This window comes from Xenopus laevis, chromosome 5S (assembly GCF_017654675.1).
Source record: "Xenopus laevis strain J_2021 chromosome 5S, Xenopus_laevis_v10.1, whole genome shotgun sequence".
In the NCBI taxonomy this organism is placed as follows: domain Eukaryota; kingdom Metazoa; phylum Chordata; class Amphibia; order Anura; family Pipidae; genus Xenopus; species Xenopus laevis.
The window spans coordinates 53,390,484-53,407,497 of record NC_054380.1 but is presented as its reverse complement, the minus strand read 5'-3'; the positions used below and the strand labels follow the sequence as shown (position 1 = coordinate 53,407,497).

The following is a 17,014-nucleotide window of genomic DNA, read 5'->3' as shown; positions in this document are numbered from 1 at the left end:
TGCCTCCGGTGGCCATATGCCTTGTGCTGATACACATGCCGTATGAGCCCCCCATCCAAGGCTGCTGGCATCCGTCGTGACCATCTGCCACGATGAGCAATCTATTGGCTTGCCCTGAGAAAGATTGAACGGATTTAGCCACCACTCCAGGCTCTTCACTGTTTGTCGTGACAGAATAATGATTTGAGACTGAGTAACTCTTTTCCACTGTTGAAGAAACCCGAACTGGAGCTGTCGAAGATGAATCATTGCCCACCTGACGGCATCCTTCGTAGCTACCAGTTTCCCTATTATCTCTTGACAGATCAGAGCCGTGGTATAAGGAAATTTGATAACACTCTGCACTCTTCGAATAATGTCTTCCACTTTGCCTGGGGGAAGATATAGTCGCGACTGCTTGGTATCCACTAGAACCCCCAAGAACTCCATCCGTTGTGACGGGACCAGTTGTGACTTTTGGAAATTTATTAACCATCCATGTTCCTCTAGAACCGTAATGGTCACCTGGACCTGCTGGTTCAGCAGTTGTTCGTTTGAGGCCTTTATCAGCAGGTCGTCCAAATAGGTGAAGATCTGTATGCCCTGCAGGCGTAGGGCGGCTATGACTGGAGCCAGAACTTTTGAAAAGGTTCTCGGTGAAGACGCTAGCCCAAAGGGAAGTGCTCGGTATTGAAAATGCTCCCCCCTTACCGAGAACCTGAGGAATCTCTGGTGACTTAAGAGAATAGGGACATGAAGATATGCATCTCGCAAATCTATCTTTGCTAGCCAATCGTTTACCCGTAGGTTCTGCGAAATAATACTCAATGTCTCCATTTTGAATGACTTTACCTTCAGGAACGAATTTAATCCTCTGAGATCTAAGATAGCTCGGAACTCCCCCGACGCCTTTTTCCTGAGGAAGATCGGAGAATAGATACCTTGTCCCTTCTGGCTTTCCGGCACTGTTAAAATTACTTCCTTTTCCAACAGATCTAATAAAATGTGATTCATTGCTCGATGAGCTTCCAGCGTTTTCGGAACCTTTGATTCCACAAAAAAACTTCTGTTTGGTTTTTTCGAAAACTCCAAGTGGTAACCTAAGGATACCACTTCCCGGACCCAACTGTCCATCGTAGTTTTCCCCCAGACTGCCTGGAATTGAAGTAGTCTTCCCCCTACTGGCGGCAGCTGGGCCTGAACACCGTCAGAACGATTTAGGCTTTCCCTGCTTGAACTCTTTTTTGAGCTGATTTTGCCCGCGATTTCTCCAAAAGGGCTGCCTATCAAATTGCCTTCCAGGCCTATAGGTCTTGGCATCCTTAAACGGCATTCTGTCCGCCCAGCCTGCACGGACTGGCTGACGTCTCACACGCCTTTCTTGCGGCAAAAAGGAGCTCTTGCCCGCCGAAGCCTTAGAAATAATACTGTCAAGTTTTGGCCCAAACAGCAACTCCCCCTCGAAAGGGAGCGCACACAGATTGAACTTGGAAGGGGTATCTGCTTGCCAATGTTTTAGCCACAGCATCCTCCTAGCTGCCACTGCATACCCCATATTTCTGGCTGCCAATTTCAGCACCTCCAATGATGCGTCCGTGATGAAATCAATAGCCACCTTTATATCACCCACTAGGTGACCCACCTTGTCTTTGTCTCCAGCAAGCTGCAGCTCAGTTTCTATCTCTTGCAGCCAGATTTTGGATGCCTTTGCCACACACGTGACTGCTACCGCTGGCTTGCAGAGTAGCCCCGAAACTGAATAGGCCTTCCTCAGCACTGTATCCTGTCTCCTTTCTACAGGATCCTTCAAGGAAACCCCCTCATCCACTGGCAATGTGGTCTTACGAGCCACCCTTGTGATGGCAGCATCCACTTTGGGGGGGTTGGTCCACCGACTCACATCCCCCTCCGCATACGGGTACATCTTCTTCATGTGTCTAGGTTCTGAGTACTTTTTATCTGGTACTGCCCACTCTTCCTTAATAATATCTTTCAGTACATCGTGGACTGGAAATACCAGATCTTTCTTTCCTGATGATTTAAACATTCTGTCCTGCTTTTTCTCTTGTTCAGTGTCCTCTAGTTCCAATACTTTTCGGACAGCTTTTACTAGAGGTTCTATTAGATCCAAATCAAACGAGGAATCTTCATCCAATACAATTAGCTCCTCTTCCTCCTCTGAAGTAGCCGAAAGGCTACACCTTGCTGCCCCCTGCTGACGTGCTTCACACTCCGCAGGCACCTTAGGATCACGGCTCTCTTTCCCCATTACTGGGGCACTGGGACCCACTTTCTGTATCACATTAGCTGTCACAGTTCCTACTAGGTCCTCCAGTGATTTAGACATAGACTCCTTAAACCAGTCTCTCATAGCACTCCATTGATCATCTGCTCTTTTGCCAGACATAGATTCCCAGCACATTAGGCATACTTTTTTGTTATGCATCGCTGGATTATCACATATTGAACACTCTTTTTCCACCGCCTTCCTTGAATGATGACTCCTCCTTCTAGGTGACCTACAAAGAAACGAGTTTGTTACCATCACATAGGAGTCACCACACATCTCTCTGATACACTTACCCCCTAGAGGATGACCGGGATCTCCGGCTCCTAGAACTCATGCTCTGAAAAAAGAGGAGTAAATATAAGTAGCTGTACAGTTCACCTAGGTCCCCAACCGGTAGGCCTGCAACACTGCTTACATTCAGGCTCTCCCAACCAGCAAACGGCTCCTGCTGCATGTACTGCAAACAAAACCTGCTCCTGCTGTACAACAGGTAATGGGCGCTTTAAGAGCCAAGGGCGCCTAGAGATGACATCATCAAGAGTCTACACAGTGTCTTACCGCGGGATCCGACTTACTGCACTCAGAACGCCTTACTGCACACCCCGCGTCTTACCGCGTTCTAAAAGCCCAGCTACCAGGCTCCACCGGCTATATGTGAACCGGTCGCTTCGGTGAGGCAGAGAGGAACCACACCGGCACAGGGGAATCCTTCCTGATGCGAGGACAGGAAAAAAAGAGATGGGGTAAGGGGGTTGGGAATTAGGTTTATTGGTTCCTGTACTTCCGCTGTGCGAGGGAGTTAACCCATTAGTGCCTACTGCCATGCGGAAGGACAGGAAAATCGAATTTCGAAGTATTTTTTTGGGTACTTTGACCATAGAATGGGTCAAATTAGATCAAAATGAATGATTCGAACGATTCGAAGTAAAAATCGTTCAACTATTCGACCATTCGATAGTCAAAGTACTGTCTCTTTAAAAAATACTTTGACTACATACTTTGCCACTTTAAAGGTGTAATGTTAGCCTATGGGGACCTTCCCCAGCACTTTTCTAAGCTTTTTTTGATCTAATAAAAATCCTTCGATTGATCGCTCAAAATTGTTCGATTTGAAGGATTTTATCGTTCGATTATCGAACGATTTTTTAGTATTTGCGCTAAATCCTTCCAATTCGATATTCGAATTCAAAGGATTTAACTTCGAGGGTCAAATTCGAGGGTTTATTAACCATCGAAATTCGACCCTCGATAAATCTGCCCCTTACAGTACATTTATACACTTACAAACGCATTTTAGTAAAAATTGGTATTTTTTTATTTTAGCATAATTGCTCCCTTTTGTACACTTAACATGTATTTACACACTCTTATTTACACAAACTTATTTTGACAACCTGACTATTGGATAGTCGATTTTGGCCACTAATTACGCTGTTGGATCAGTTATCAGAACGATTCGAACGATTTTACAAAAAAATACTTTGACTACTCAAAACTTAGCCAAACACTCAGAAAGGTTATAGGAGGTCCCCCATAGGCTAAACAGCAATTCGGCAGGTTTAAGGTGACGAAGTGTCGAAGACGAAGTTTTTTAAAGAGACAGTACTTTGATTTTCAATTCAAGTTTTTTCAATTCAAAATGAATTTTGGCCTATTCGATGGCCAAAGTACCAAAAATTACTTCGAAATTCAAAGTTTTTGAATTCGAAAATTCACTTCGACCCATAGTAAATAGGCCTCTTACTGTTTTCAGCTTAAGCCTCCAGGGCGTAGCCTTGGGCATGCTCAGTTTGCTCCTCACCCCCTCCCCTTCCTTCTGTAATCTAAGGCCAGAGCTATGAGAGAGTAGGGAGAGACTCAGGCAGGAACTGATGTCATACAACAATAGTATGGCAGCTGCTATCCTAAACAAACAAAGATTTTTTAGAGCAGTTTACTCGGGTATGGTAAAGCATTCTACAGAATAAATATAGTGTTATAGTTTGCACCATTAAAATGTCTTTGCAATAAAATGTCTCTGTAGAAGTCCTTTTTTATCATCAAATTTAGGAAAGGTTTGTGGCTTGGTGCTTTGGAGTAGAAAGACATGCATACCCAATTTGGATTCGGGGGAATGTGTACTTTCTAAAAATATATGGTTTTCTGGGGTAAACTAACTTTTTCTACCTTTGCCCTCCCCCCAAAACTATGTAAATGTGTTGATTTTGCAGTACCTGAAATGACAGACCATATGGGGGAGGGAGGTCTTTATTTTAGGGCCCATATATGCCACGTGCTTAGGTAAACCTATACATATTGGGCATCTAACTGTTCAGAGGACCCCAGGCTTTGTCTTGATACCTAAAAGTATGTGTGAAATACGATGCTGCAGGATGGAAATTTGAGGTGATTTTTGGAAATGTCACCAAAATCATCAAGTTTAGGAAAGGTTTGCGGCTTGGTACTTTGGAGGACAAAGACATGCATACCCAATTTGGTTTCGGGGAATGTGTACTTTCTGAAAATATATGGTTTTCTGGGGTGAACTTACTTTTTTCTACCTTTGCCCCCCCCCCAAAACTATGTAAATGTGTTGATTTTGCAGTACCTGAAATGACAGACCATATGGGGATCTTCATTTTGGGGCCCCTATATGCCACGTGCTTGGGTACACCTATACATATTGGGCATCAAACTGTTCAGCGGACCCCAGGCTTTCATATTTGGGGTGATTTATCTTGATACCTAAAAGTATTTGGGGAATACGATGCTGCAAGATGGAAAATTTTAGGTGATTTTTGGAAATGTCACCAAAATCACCTAATTGAGAAAAGGTTTGCGGCTTGGTACTTTGGAGGACAAAGATATGCATACCCAATTTGGATTTGCAGGAATGTGTACTTTCCGAAAATATATGGTTTTCTGGGGTGAACTTACTTTTTTCTACCTTTGCCCCCACAAAACTATGTAAATGTGTTGATTTTGCAGTACCTGAGATGACAGACCATATGGGGGTCTTCATTTTGGTTCCTCTATATGCCACATGCATACATAAACCTATACATATTGGGCATCAAACTGTTCAGAGGACCCCAGGCTTTCATATTTGGGGTGATGTATCTTGATATCTAAAAGTATGTGGGAAATACGATGCTGCAGGGTGGAAAATTTGAGGTGATTTTTGGAAATGTCAACAAAATCACCCTATTGAAGAAAGGTTTGCTGCCTGGTACTTTGGAGGACAAAGACATGCATACCCAATTTGGATTCGTGGGAATGTGTACTTTCTGAAAATAAATGGTTTTCTGGGGTGAACTTATTTTTTTTCTACCTTTGCCTCCCCCCCAACTGTAAATGTGTTGATTTTGCAGTACCTGAAATGACAGACCATATGCTATGTGCTTAGGTAAACTTATACATATTGGGCATCAAACTGTTCAGGGGACCCTAGGCTTTCATATTTGGGTGATTTATCTTGATACCTAATAGTATGTGGGAAATACGATGCTGCAGGTTGGAAGTTTTGAGGTGATTTTTGAAAATGTCACCAAAATTGCCAAATTTAGTGCTTTGGAGTAGAAAGACATGCATACCCAATTTAGATTCGGGGGAATGTGTATTTCCGAATATATATGGTTTTCTGGGGTGAATGTGCTTTTTTCTACCTTTGCTCCTCCCTCAAAAAACTATGTAAATGTGTTGATTTTAAAGCATCTGAAATGACAGACTATATGGTGGTCTTCATTGTGTGGCCCCTATATGTCACATGCTTATGTACACCTATACGTACACCATCGGGGCTCTGAGGTTTGCCCCACCTGGAGGATTCGCGATATGCGGAGGCACACTATTTCGGCAAAAGTTGATATAGCAAGAAGTTTCGCGCATAGCGCATCTGCATTCATTGTCCGTATTAACTTGTTACATTCTTCACTGGGGCTGGTCGGAATTAAGTGTTGGAAACATCCCTGGGACACATTACCAGCAGTGCGACTGTTAAGTTGCTAACTTGGACTTTTGATTCACAAACATAAGCATGGGAATCCAATCCGGATGAAAGTTTTTACAACACAACATTCACCTTGATGCGGTCAATATTTTGTATAGCCCCATATCGACATTGGGAGAGCTTTGCAAAATAGCGGCACTCACAGGGTCTTTTTTAATGCAAATAAAAAGTTTTTATTGAACTCGACGTTTCGAGCCCACACAGGGCTCGTCGTCAGGAGAAAACAAATGAACAAACAGAGTTCCCACAAACCCATACATTTTAAACCCTATTTGGCGCCAAACATGGTTGCCATGACAACCCAAACGCTCACCAGTGCTCAATACACGTAGTGAAAACATATATGTGGTAAAAACAACAGAACCCAATGGCATATATAGGCTAAGGCAGCCCTAGTGTTTCAGTACGCCAAAAGATCAGGTAGAAAAGAGAAAGGACGGCTCATCGTGTCAAATTAAATCCACCAATTCAGCCCATAATGAACCGGCCAATCAGAGGAGCGAATCGGATCCGCCTATCCAATCCATATGCGGTATAGAGGTGGGTGTGTCCAGAAACGGCACCGGACTTCAGTACATGGTCTCCTACGCCCGGGTGTCCTAGCAACAGTGGGACACAGCGGCGAAAATGTGCACCGCAATCCAAACGCAATAGGTAAATATACTCACGGGCAGCTGTCTCCTGTGCTAGGAGAAACATATTCGATTGCTGCAAAACACCCGGAAGTCTGGTCAGCACTGATAGACAGCCGTGTTAGCTCGCCACAAATAGTGGGTTGCAGGCGACACGCCCACATACAATTTTTCTATTTCTCATATGGCTCATCGACCATGTCAATTACCACTAGCCCTGGCAACCTGGCATGACAGGCTAGAATTACCCTGCTGACGGCTATATGTGGGGGTGGACAGAGGTACATTATTGTCTCTGCTTATCGTCTCTCTTGACTTGGTCTTGTTAGTTGTGGAACAAGTGGGGAAAGACTTGGTGACTGTAAAAGAAGATATTGCCAAAGTGGAAGTGAGCAAGCTGGATATTCTTAAAACAGACAACACCTGTGACTGGCTAAAGAAGTTGACTGATGTAGTTGCTAAACACAAACAGGACATTACCAACTTCAAACAGACCAAGGTGAGGAAGGTTGCCGATGACTACAGACAGAAACGTGTTTATGGCTGGCTAATGGGGATCAAATCAGATCGATATCCAAACATCAGATGTCGACATAAGCCAAGAACATTATTAACGGTGGACAGCTCAGATCAATCGACCGACTCTGACTCTAGCCCTTCAACACAAGTGGAACAGAACCCTTTTTTAGGGGTAAAAACACGCTCTCGACTAGACAAAACAAAAGAAAAAGAAGCCACACCAGAAGGAGCAAGTACAAGCCTAGGAGGGAAACCCCCTCTGGGGAGAAGAATGTGATTTTCAACCTCAGTCAACATACACTCACACCAGGAGAAACCTCTCTACTTAGTAAAGGTCTTTCGTTTATACCGAGCAAGACACCAGAACCTACAGATGGAGCCAGAATGGATTATACATTTGTCGCGCTGTAACGGTAGATAAGCGCAGCTAATGCGAAATCCTACGTTGTCTCATCTCATGCGTCGCGTTTACCTGCATGTAATACAGAGTTGTGGCCACTAGATGTCACCAAATGCTAGTTATAACAAACCACATTACATATGGTGGCTTAGTGGGTAAAGTCCCTGCCTTTGACCAGTGTGTTTAGTGTTCAATCCCCAAAGTCAAACCAAGTTAAATTCTGTTGTCACTTTCAGTGCAATGAACCATGTCCCAACATTAAAAAAAAATATTTTTTTGGTGGGGGGTGGGAGACAAATAAATGGAAAAATAATCAATGGGCTTTTGTGACCATAATTCTAGGCATTAGTAATTTGCATAGTACTGTATTAATACTTGGTTGAGTACTTTACCCCCCTATAAAAACAAATAATAATTATAAAAACAAATACATACATCAATGTTTTATAGAACCTTAAATACAGCAATATTTATTATTATTTTTTTTTAACTTTTTAATAGCTGTATGTATTAGCCTAAAAGAAACGTTTTCAGCACATGCACCAGATCAGAGGCTTCATAGCCTTGTGGTTAAGTGACTGAACTTTGAAACTGAAGGTCATGGGTTCAAATCCTAGATTTTCTTTTCCCCCTTCACAATCATGATTTTTTTTTTTTGGTGTGTGGGACACTGCTAAATCAATTGAAATAAATGAATGGGAGTTGTGATAATAATTATCTTATAAAATAATAAGCCTAAATATGACAATGATTTTTTTTTAATTTTATTATGCTATTAGCCTTGAAAAAATGTTTTCGTCAGCCATAACCGCCAAAAGGCTTCATAGCATTGGGGTTAGCTCACTGAGCTTTGACACACAAGGTCATATGTTCTAGTCTTGCTTTTCTTTTTTAATTTGTACTGTTAAATGTTCCACAGTATATGTATTAGAGATTCTACCAGTTGATTTATTCATGTTAAAAATAATATTTATATTTCTGACAGCACAAAAAAAATATTCTCCTGTTATAGATTGGATTTGTGATATACACAGCAACAGAATAAACATTGCTTTATAAAATGCACCCCATGTCCTGCCAGAGAGAGAGAGAGAGACAACATTTCCAACTTAATTGGCTTTTGGCAGAGAGGCCAGTACAGCTAACAGGTGCAACTAAGATACTTTGTAACAATTTTGAATTAAGAAAATAAGTAATTGTAACAGTTTAGATAAGGCCAAATTTTGTAAAATGAACATGGTAATTAGGGGGGTGTGGCCACAAAATGGGTGTGGTCAAAAAAAAATTGCCATGCTACATGCGAAAAAAATTTTGTCCCTCTTTTTACTTATAAAATGTTGGGAGGTGTGCTGAAAGCACTCTGACCAAAGCTGCTGGGGCCACCTGTTGTTGGACCCAGTACACCCTGGACGATAAATATCCTGACATCTGGGTATGTGTTGGGGGGGTTCTCTGCAGCTCCACATGAGCCCCTGACTGCTGGTTTATGTTTTTGATATTTTCACTGCCTTTGCCAATCACCATTATCGGCTTCATTCATTAAACTCGGCTGGACAGCCTTCCCGCAGCTCCCCTGGCTGTTCCCGTCACATCACACAGCCTATAGGAAGGAAGTCACGCTACAATGCCAGTAGCTGCCCAGCTGCACACCTACAGGCAGGGCCGCCATCAGGGGGGGACAGGGGGGACAAGCGTACCGGGCCCGGGCATGAAGGGGGGCCCGGCAGCGCTGCATTTTTTTGAAGATCCGGGCCCCCCTTACGAGCGCCCGAGCCGTACGTCTTGCCTCTTCAGTGCCGAATGCGGAAGTGCCGAAAAGCCGAAGCCGATGCGACGAAAAGACCCGAAGTCACGGAAAAAGCCGAAGTCCCGAAGTCACGAAGCGCCGAAAAGACCCGAAGTCACGAAAACAGCCGAAGCCGAAGTCCTGAAGCAGCGCAAAGACCCGAAGTCACGAAAACAGCCGAAGCCGAAGTCCTGAAGCGGTGAAAAGACCCGAAGTCACGAAAGGAGGCGAAGTTGAAGTACTGAAGCCATGAGTTCAATTCTACTGAACACCAGTTTGTGTTTTTTTTTTTTTAATCCCCTGGCCACCAATGTATTATTTTAATATTCTATAGGCCCCTGCCACCAATCTTTTTTTAAAACTTTTGTTTTTGGGGCCCCAATTTTTTTTTTTAACTCGTAAGGGGCCCCTTGCCACCATTGTTTTTTTTTGGGTTTTTTTTTTAAAAAAAAATTAATTTTCTTTTTGGTGGCCCCAAATTTTTTTAACTTGTAAGGGGGCCCCTGCCACCAGTTTTTTTTTTTTTTCAAAAAAAAATTATTTTTTTTTAAATTTTTTTTGGGGCCCCAATTTGTTTTTAACTTGTAAGGGGGCCCCTTCCACCATTTTTTTTTTTTCAAAAAAATTTTTTTTTTCTCCAAATTTTTTTTTTGGGGCCCCAATTTGTTTTTAACTTATAAGGGGGCCCCTGCCGCCAATGTTTTTTTTTTTTTTCAAAAAAAAATTAATTTTTTTTCAAATTTTTTTTTGGGGCCCCAATTTGTTTTTAACTTATAAGGGGGCCCCTGCCGCCAATGTTTTTTTTTTTTTTTTCAAAAAAAATTAATTTTTTTTCAAATTTTTTTTTGGGGCCCCAATTTGTTTTAACTTAGAAGGGGGCCCCTGCCACCAATGTTTGTTTATTTTTTAGGTTTTTTTACATTTTTTTTGTTGGGGCCCCAAGTTTTTTTTAACAGGGGGCCCCTGCCACCAATGTTTTTAAAAAAAAAAAATTTTAATTTTTATAAGGGGGCCCTGACCATCAATAGCTTTTTACAACTTGTGTGGGGGGGGGTTACTTTTTTAGCGCTGATGTCTGTGTGGTCTTTTAACTGCGATGTGGGCGGGATATGGGGCGGAGCTTGGTCGTCAGTGTGGGCGGGGCCCAGGGGGCCCCAAAAATTTTGTTGTACGGGGCCCCGTGATTTCTAATGGCGGCCCTGCCTACAGGACCCAGAGCGGCCGATCATGGCTAAATGGCTGAATAAGTACTTCAACATGGGTAACAATAACAGCAAGAGCCCCCCGCAACCCCCCAGATCGGATTCCAAGAAGAATGGGGGGCCGAGAGCTCTTTCCACCTGCAGTACTGCAGGTAAGCTGGTGCTTGGGGGACACCATGCTCTTGTGCTCCGACCCCTCTGTCAGTTGTTGCCTGGCCGATCTCCTCTCGCTGTTGCTGCGGTACAGGTGTGGAAAAAGCATAAATGGAAAAAAAATCAATGGGCTTTTGTGACCATAATTCTAGGCATTAGTAATTTGCATGGTACTGTATTAATACTTGGTTGAGTACTTTACCCCCCCCATAAAAACAAATAATAATTATAAAAACAAATACATACATCAATGTTTTATAGAACCTTAAATACAGCAATATTTATTTTATTTTATTTTTTTACTTTTTAATAGCTGTGTGTATTAGCCTAAAAGAAACGTTTTCAGCATACATAATAGATCAGAGGCTTCATAGCCTTGTGGTTAAGTGACTGGACTTTGAAGCTGAAAGTCATGGGTTCAATTCCTCTATTTTCTTTTCCCCCTTCACAATCATGATTTTTTTTTTTTTTTGGTGTGTGGGACACTGCTAAATGAATGGAAATAAATGAATGGGAGTTGTGATAATAATTATCTTATAAAATGATAAGCCTAAATATGACAATGATTTTTTTTTTTATGTTATTTTACTATTAGCCTTGAAAAAATGTTTTCAGCCATAACAGCCAAAAGGCTTCATAGCATTGGGGTTAGCTCACTGAGCTTTGACACACAAGGTCATAGGTTCTAGTCTTGCATTTTTTTAAAAAAAAAATTGTACTGTTAAATGTTCCACAGACAGCTGCAGCAACCTGCGCTACTAAAGACACAAGAGAGCAGGGCTGGACTGAGAGTCCAAATAGGCCCTGGCATTTCAGGTAAAACAGGCCCAACCAGCCTACACAGAGGCCCAAACAGACCCCACCAGCCACTAAATACTGACTTTCTATGGGACCTTATAGCAGCCCCTCTGGAATTTGCCAGAACCCACAGATTGCCAGTCCGGGCCTGCAAGAGAGGGGCCCCGGTCATAACTAACTAGGATTGCAGACACCTGTAGCGCAAAGTAATTAGGGACCCGGCTTACCGGGAACTAGTGTTGCCACCTGCCCGGTATTTTACTGGCCTGGCCGGTACATTTCATGGCTGATCCCAATGTTATTAATAGGGAAAAAAATTAAATATATAAGGGGGAGGCGGCCGACATTGATCCTCTGCTCCCCCCACCACCTTCACTACCAGGGCTTCCTCCAGAAATCACTGACAAGGGAGAGAGATTTCAAATCAGCGGCCTCGTTCTTCACAGACTCGCAAGACTCTTCTTCACGGACTTAGACCCACTAGAACGATCTCCGGAGTCGCTGGAGTCACATTTCCACTGTGCCAGTGCTACGTGCTTCTTACCAAGGACCACAGCTCCTTCACACACTGTCACGATATATGGGATAGAGCCAGGGAGGAGAAATCCAGTGCCAAACGATTGATCGTCGCCATTTCTGAAGAGGACAGGAAGTGGAGTTTCAAGTTATTTATTAATAAAGGATTTGCGATTTTAAACTTTAATTTGTGTTTGTGGGTTTTTTTGCCGTATACTAACAAATTTTTTTTAAAAAATTTTGATGTTACTTGTCCTTTAACACAGGGGTCCCTGAACTTTTTTGGACCGGGGCCGGATGCAAAATTTTTTTTCGAGGACCAGGGGGTGGGGTGGGATTGGGGTCAGCGGGGTCAGGTTGTGGGGGTCAGCAACATAGTTGGATGCGCTGGCGTCCAATTCGGGGCGCGTCGGCATCCAATTCGACGCACTGGGTTCAGTGTCCACAGGCTGCTTCTGGGCTGCAGCCCGACAATTGGGGAACCCTGCTTTAACAGACCTTCCCCCCAACAAAAGTCCTACATATGTGAACACTGTAATATAAACAAACCCTGGTGCTTTTTAAATGCAAATGAGATGAGGGCATGTAATTAGTACAAAGCTCCTAGACTCAGTAACTGGAATGCACAATTAAACAATGAGGCAGGAGTGGGGGTTGGGTGTGCTGTACTATACCATGTGCTAAGTAGGGAATTGTCAGACCATTCAAATTAATTTACAATGCCTTCAATTCTTTGAGCAGAGATTCACCTGAGATCACTAAGGGCTCATACAGAGAAGCAGGTTTAAGCTGTATAACAGAACATTCTGTCCCAGTGGCTGCACAGATCCTATCTGATCCCCATTGTAAGCAACAGTCCTGTCCTGCTTTATGGCAGCTGAGATTCTATCAATCTGTATAACAGAACATTCTGTCCCAGTGGCTGCACAGATCCTATCTGATCCCCATTGTAAGCAGCAGTGCTGCCCTGCTTTATGGCTGAGATTCTAGCTATCTGTATAACAGAACATTCTGTCCCAGTGGCTGCACAGATCCTATCTGATCCCCATTGTAAGCAGCAGTCCTGTCCTGCTTTATGGCAGCTGAGATTCTAGCTATCTGTATAACAGAGCATTCTGTCCCATTGGCTGCACAGATCTTATCTGATCCCCATTGTAAGCAGCAGTCCTGTCCTGCTTTATGGCAGCTGAGATTCTAGCTATCTGTATAACAGAGATTCTATCCCAGTGGCTGCACAGATCATGTCTGATCCCCATTGTAAGCAGCAGTCCTGCCCTGCTTTATGGCAGCTGGGATTCTAGCTATCTGTATAACAGAACATTCTGTCCCAGTGGCTGCACAGATCCTATCTGATCCCCATTGTAAGCAGCAGTCCTGTCCTGCTTTATGGCAGCTGAGATTCTATCAATCTGTATAACAGAGCATTCTGTTCCAGTGGGGTGGGGGGCATTACTATGCACATATGCTCATGTTATTGGTGGGGGATGGGGTGCCTATATATTATTTACCTACCAGCTGACATATTTGCAGGCCCCCACGAGACTGAAAAAAGCAGGCTAATGAGGGATGTCACCGAGTAGGCCGGGACTGGCAATCTGTAGGTTCTGACAAATGCCAGAGTCCTGACCAGATACTACAAAAAAGCAAAGCATTGCGTCTGCATGCGACAGTCGCGTCGCGTCGGAACAACGCTGCGACACGATGCGATGTGACAATTCTATCTATAACCTTATTTTTGACGCATGCATCAAATTGCATGCGTTTTGACGCAGCGCGTATTATTGATGTTACAATGGAGTTCAAAAAGTAAACCCTCATCTATATTTAAGGTTTGATTTTTTGTAGTATCTGGTCAGGACTGGGAGTCAAAATAGGCCCAAACATTACCCAACCAGCCCACTAAAGAGTGACTTTCTATAGCTTGTTAGAGAAGCCCCTCCTCTGGCATTTGTCAGAACCTACAGATTGCCAGTCCCGGCCTACTCGGTGACATCCCTCATTAGCCTGCTTTTTTCAGTCTAGTGGGGGCCTGCAAATATGTCAGCTGGTAGGTAAATAATATATAGGCACCCCATCCCCCACCAATAACATGAGCATATGTGCATAGTAATGCCCCCCACCCCACTGGAACAGAATGCTCTGTTATACAGATTGATAGAATCTCAGCTGCCATAAAGCAGGACAGGACTGCTGCTTACAATGGGGATCAGATAGGATCTGTGCAGCCACTGGGACAGAATGCTCTGTTATACAGCTTAAACCTGCTTCTCTGTATGAGCCCTTAGTGATCTCAGGTGAATCTCTGCTCAAAGAATTGAAGGCATTGTAAATTAATTTGAATGGTCTGACAATTCCCTACTTAGCACATGGTATAGTACAGCACACCCAACCCCCACTCCTGCCTCATTGTTTAATTGTGCATTCCAGTTACTGAGTCTAGGAGCTTTGTACTAATTACATGCCCTCATCTCATTTGCATTTAAAAGCACCAGGGTTTGTTTATATTACAGTGTTCACATATGTAGGACTTTTGTTGGGGGAAGGTCTGTTAAAGCAAGGTTCCCCAATTGTCGGGCTGCAGCCCAGAAGCAGCCTGTGGACACTGAACCCAGTGCGTCGAATTGGATGCCGACGCGCCCCGAATTGGACGCCAGCGCATCCAACTATGTTGCTGACCCCCACAACCTGACCCCGCTGACCCCAATCCCACCCCACCCCCTGGTCCTCGAAAAAAAATTTTGCATCCGGCCCCGGTCCAAAAAAGTTCAGGGACCCCTGTGTTAAAGGACAAGTAACATCAAAATTTTTTAAAAAAAATTTGTTAGTATACGGCAAAAAAACCCACAAACACAAATTAAAGTTTAAAATCGCAAATCCTTTATTAATAAATAACTTGAAACTCCACTTCCTGTCCTCTTCAGAAATGGCGACGATCAATCGTTTGGCACTGGATTTCTCCTCCCTGGCTCTATCCCATATATCGTGACAGTGTGTGAAGGAGCTGTGGTCCTTGGTAAGAAGCACGTAGCACTGGCACAGTGGAAATGTGACTCCAGCGACTCCGGAGATCGTTCTAGTGGGTCTAAGTCCGTGAAGAAGAGTCTTGCGAGTCTGTGAAGAACGAGGCCGCTGATTTGAAATCTCTCTCCCTTGTCAGTGATTTCTGGAGGAAGCCCTGGTAGTGAAGGTGGTGGGGGGAGCAGAGGATCAATGTCGGCCGCCTCCCCCTTATATATTTAATTTTTTTCCCTATTAATAACATTGGGATCAGCCATGAAATGTACCGGCCAGGCCAGTAAAATACCGGGCAGGTGGCAACACTAGTTCCCGGTAAGCCGGGTCCCTAATTACTTTGCGCTACAGGTGTCTGCAATCCTAGTTAGTTATGACCGGGGCCCCTCTCTGAGTCTCTTGTGTCTTTAGTAGCGCAGGTTGCTGCAGCTGTCTGTGGAACATTTAACAGTACAAATTTTTTTTTTAAAAAATGCAAGACTAGAACCTATGACCTTGTGTGTCAAAGCTCAGTGAGCTAACCCCAATGCTATGAAGCCTTTTGGCTGTTATGGCTGAAAACATTTTTTCAAGGCTAATAGTAAAATAACATAAAAAAAAAATCATTGTCATATTTAGGCTTATCATTTTATAAGATAATTATTATCACAACTCCCATTCATTTATTTCCATTCATTTAGCAGTGTCCCACACACCAAAAAAAAAAAAAAATCATGATTGTGAAAAAGAAAATAGAGGAATTGAACCCATGACCTTCATCTTCAAAGTCCAGTCACTTAACCACAGGGCTATGAAGCCTCTGATCTATTGCATGTGCTGAAAACATTTCTTTTAGGCTAATACACACAGCTATTAAAAAGTAAAATAAATAAATAAATAAATAAATAAATAAATAAATAAATAAATAAATAAATAAATATTGCTATAAAACATTGATGTATGTATTTGTTTTTATAATTATTATTTGTTTTTATAGGGGGGTAAAGTACTCAACCAAGTATTAATACAGTACTATGCAAATTACTAATGCCTAGAATTATTGGCACAAAAGCCCATTGATTTTTGTTTCCATTTATTTGGCTGTGTCCCCCCAAAAACTGAATACATCAATGTAGTAAAATATTATTAATAGAAGTTGCTGACCGTTTTTACCCACTCCATATCACAGTTAGGGCTCTTACAGACGAGCGTTTCTTCATGCGCTCCCCTGCGCTCCGTTTGGCTGCGTTCAGCCGCAGGGGAGCGCAGGTCTAGACGCTGCTAATGTCTTTCTATGTGCCTGTACTGACACAGGCGCATGTAAGCGCTGAACGCAGGAAAAATGCAGCATGCTGCATTTTTCTGCGTTTTTCAATGGTTCAGCGCTTACATGCGCCTGTGTGAGTACAGGCACATAGAAAAATATTAACAGCGTCTAGACCTGCGCTCCCCTGCGGCTGAACGCAGCCAAACGGAGCGCATGAAGAAACGCTCGTGAGTAAGAGCCCTTAAAAGACTCAAAACTGCCACTACAATTGAAAAAAAAAAAAAAAATCTAATGACTATAAAACTGCTAAAATGGGAATCGATCCACCAACCTTTTGTATCATAAAGCAGAGCATTAGCCAACTGAGCCATTTCTTAGAACAAGAGTAAAGCTGAATCACTTTATATAAGACACTGGTCAGGCTGCTACAGAACCCAAAAAAAAACAAAAAACAAATGCACACAAGGGAAAGGGGGACTGTGGTCACTACTTA

The 17,014-nt window shown here is 43.1% G+C and overlaps 1 protein-coding gene across 2 annotated transcripts; it reads right to left on the bottom strand.

The window, feature by feature from the left end:
* Window positions 1-1,060: 1,060 nt before the first annotated feature.
* On the bottom strand, window positions 1,061-3,077 carry LOC121394217. 2 transcript variants are annotated; one of them, XM_041564568.1, is made up of 3 exons: window positions 2,685-3,077; window positions 2,563-2,606; window positions 1,061-2,498 (listed from the first exon to the last, which is right to left on the bottom strand). In XM_041564568.1, the coding sequence occupies exons 1-3, from the start codon at window positions 2,721-2,723 to the stop codon at window positions 1,187-1,189; spliced, it is 1,395 nt and encodes a 464-aa protein (XP_041420502.1). In that variant the 5' UTR covers window positions 2,724-3,077; the 3' UTR covers window positions 1,061-1,186. The 2 variants fall into 2 exon arrangements, with proteins under 2 accessions (XP_041420502.1, XP_041420501.1); XM_041564567.1 differs by having other exon boundaries at window positions 2,563-3,076.
* Between the last annotated feature and the right edge of the window lie 13,937 nt (window positions 3,078-17,014).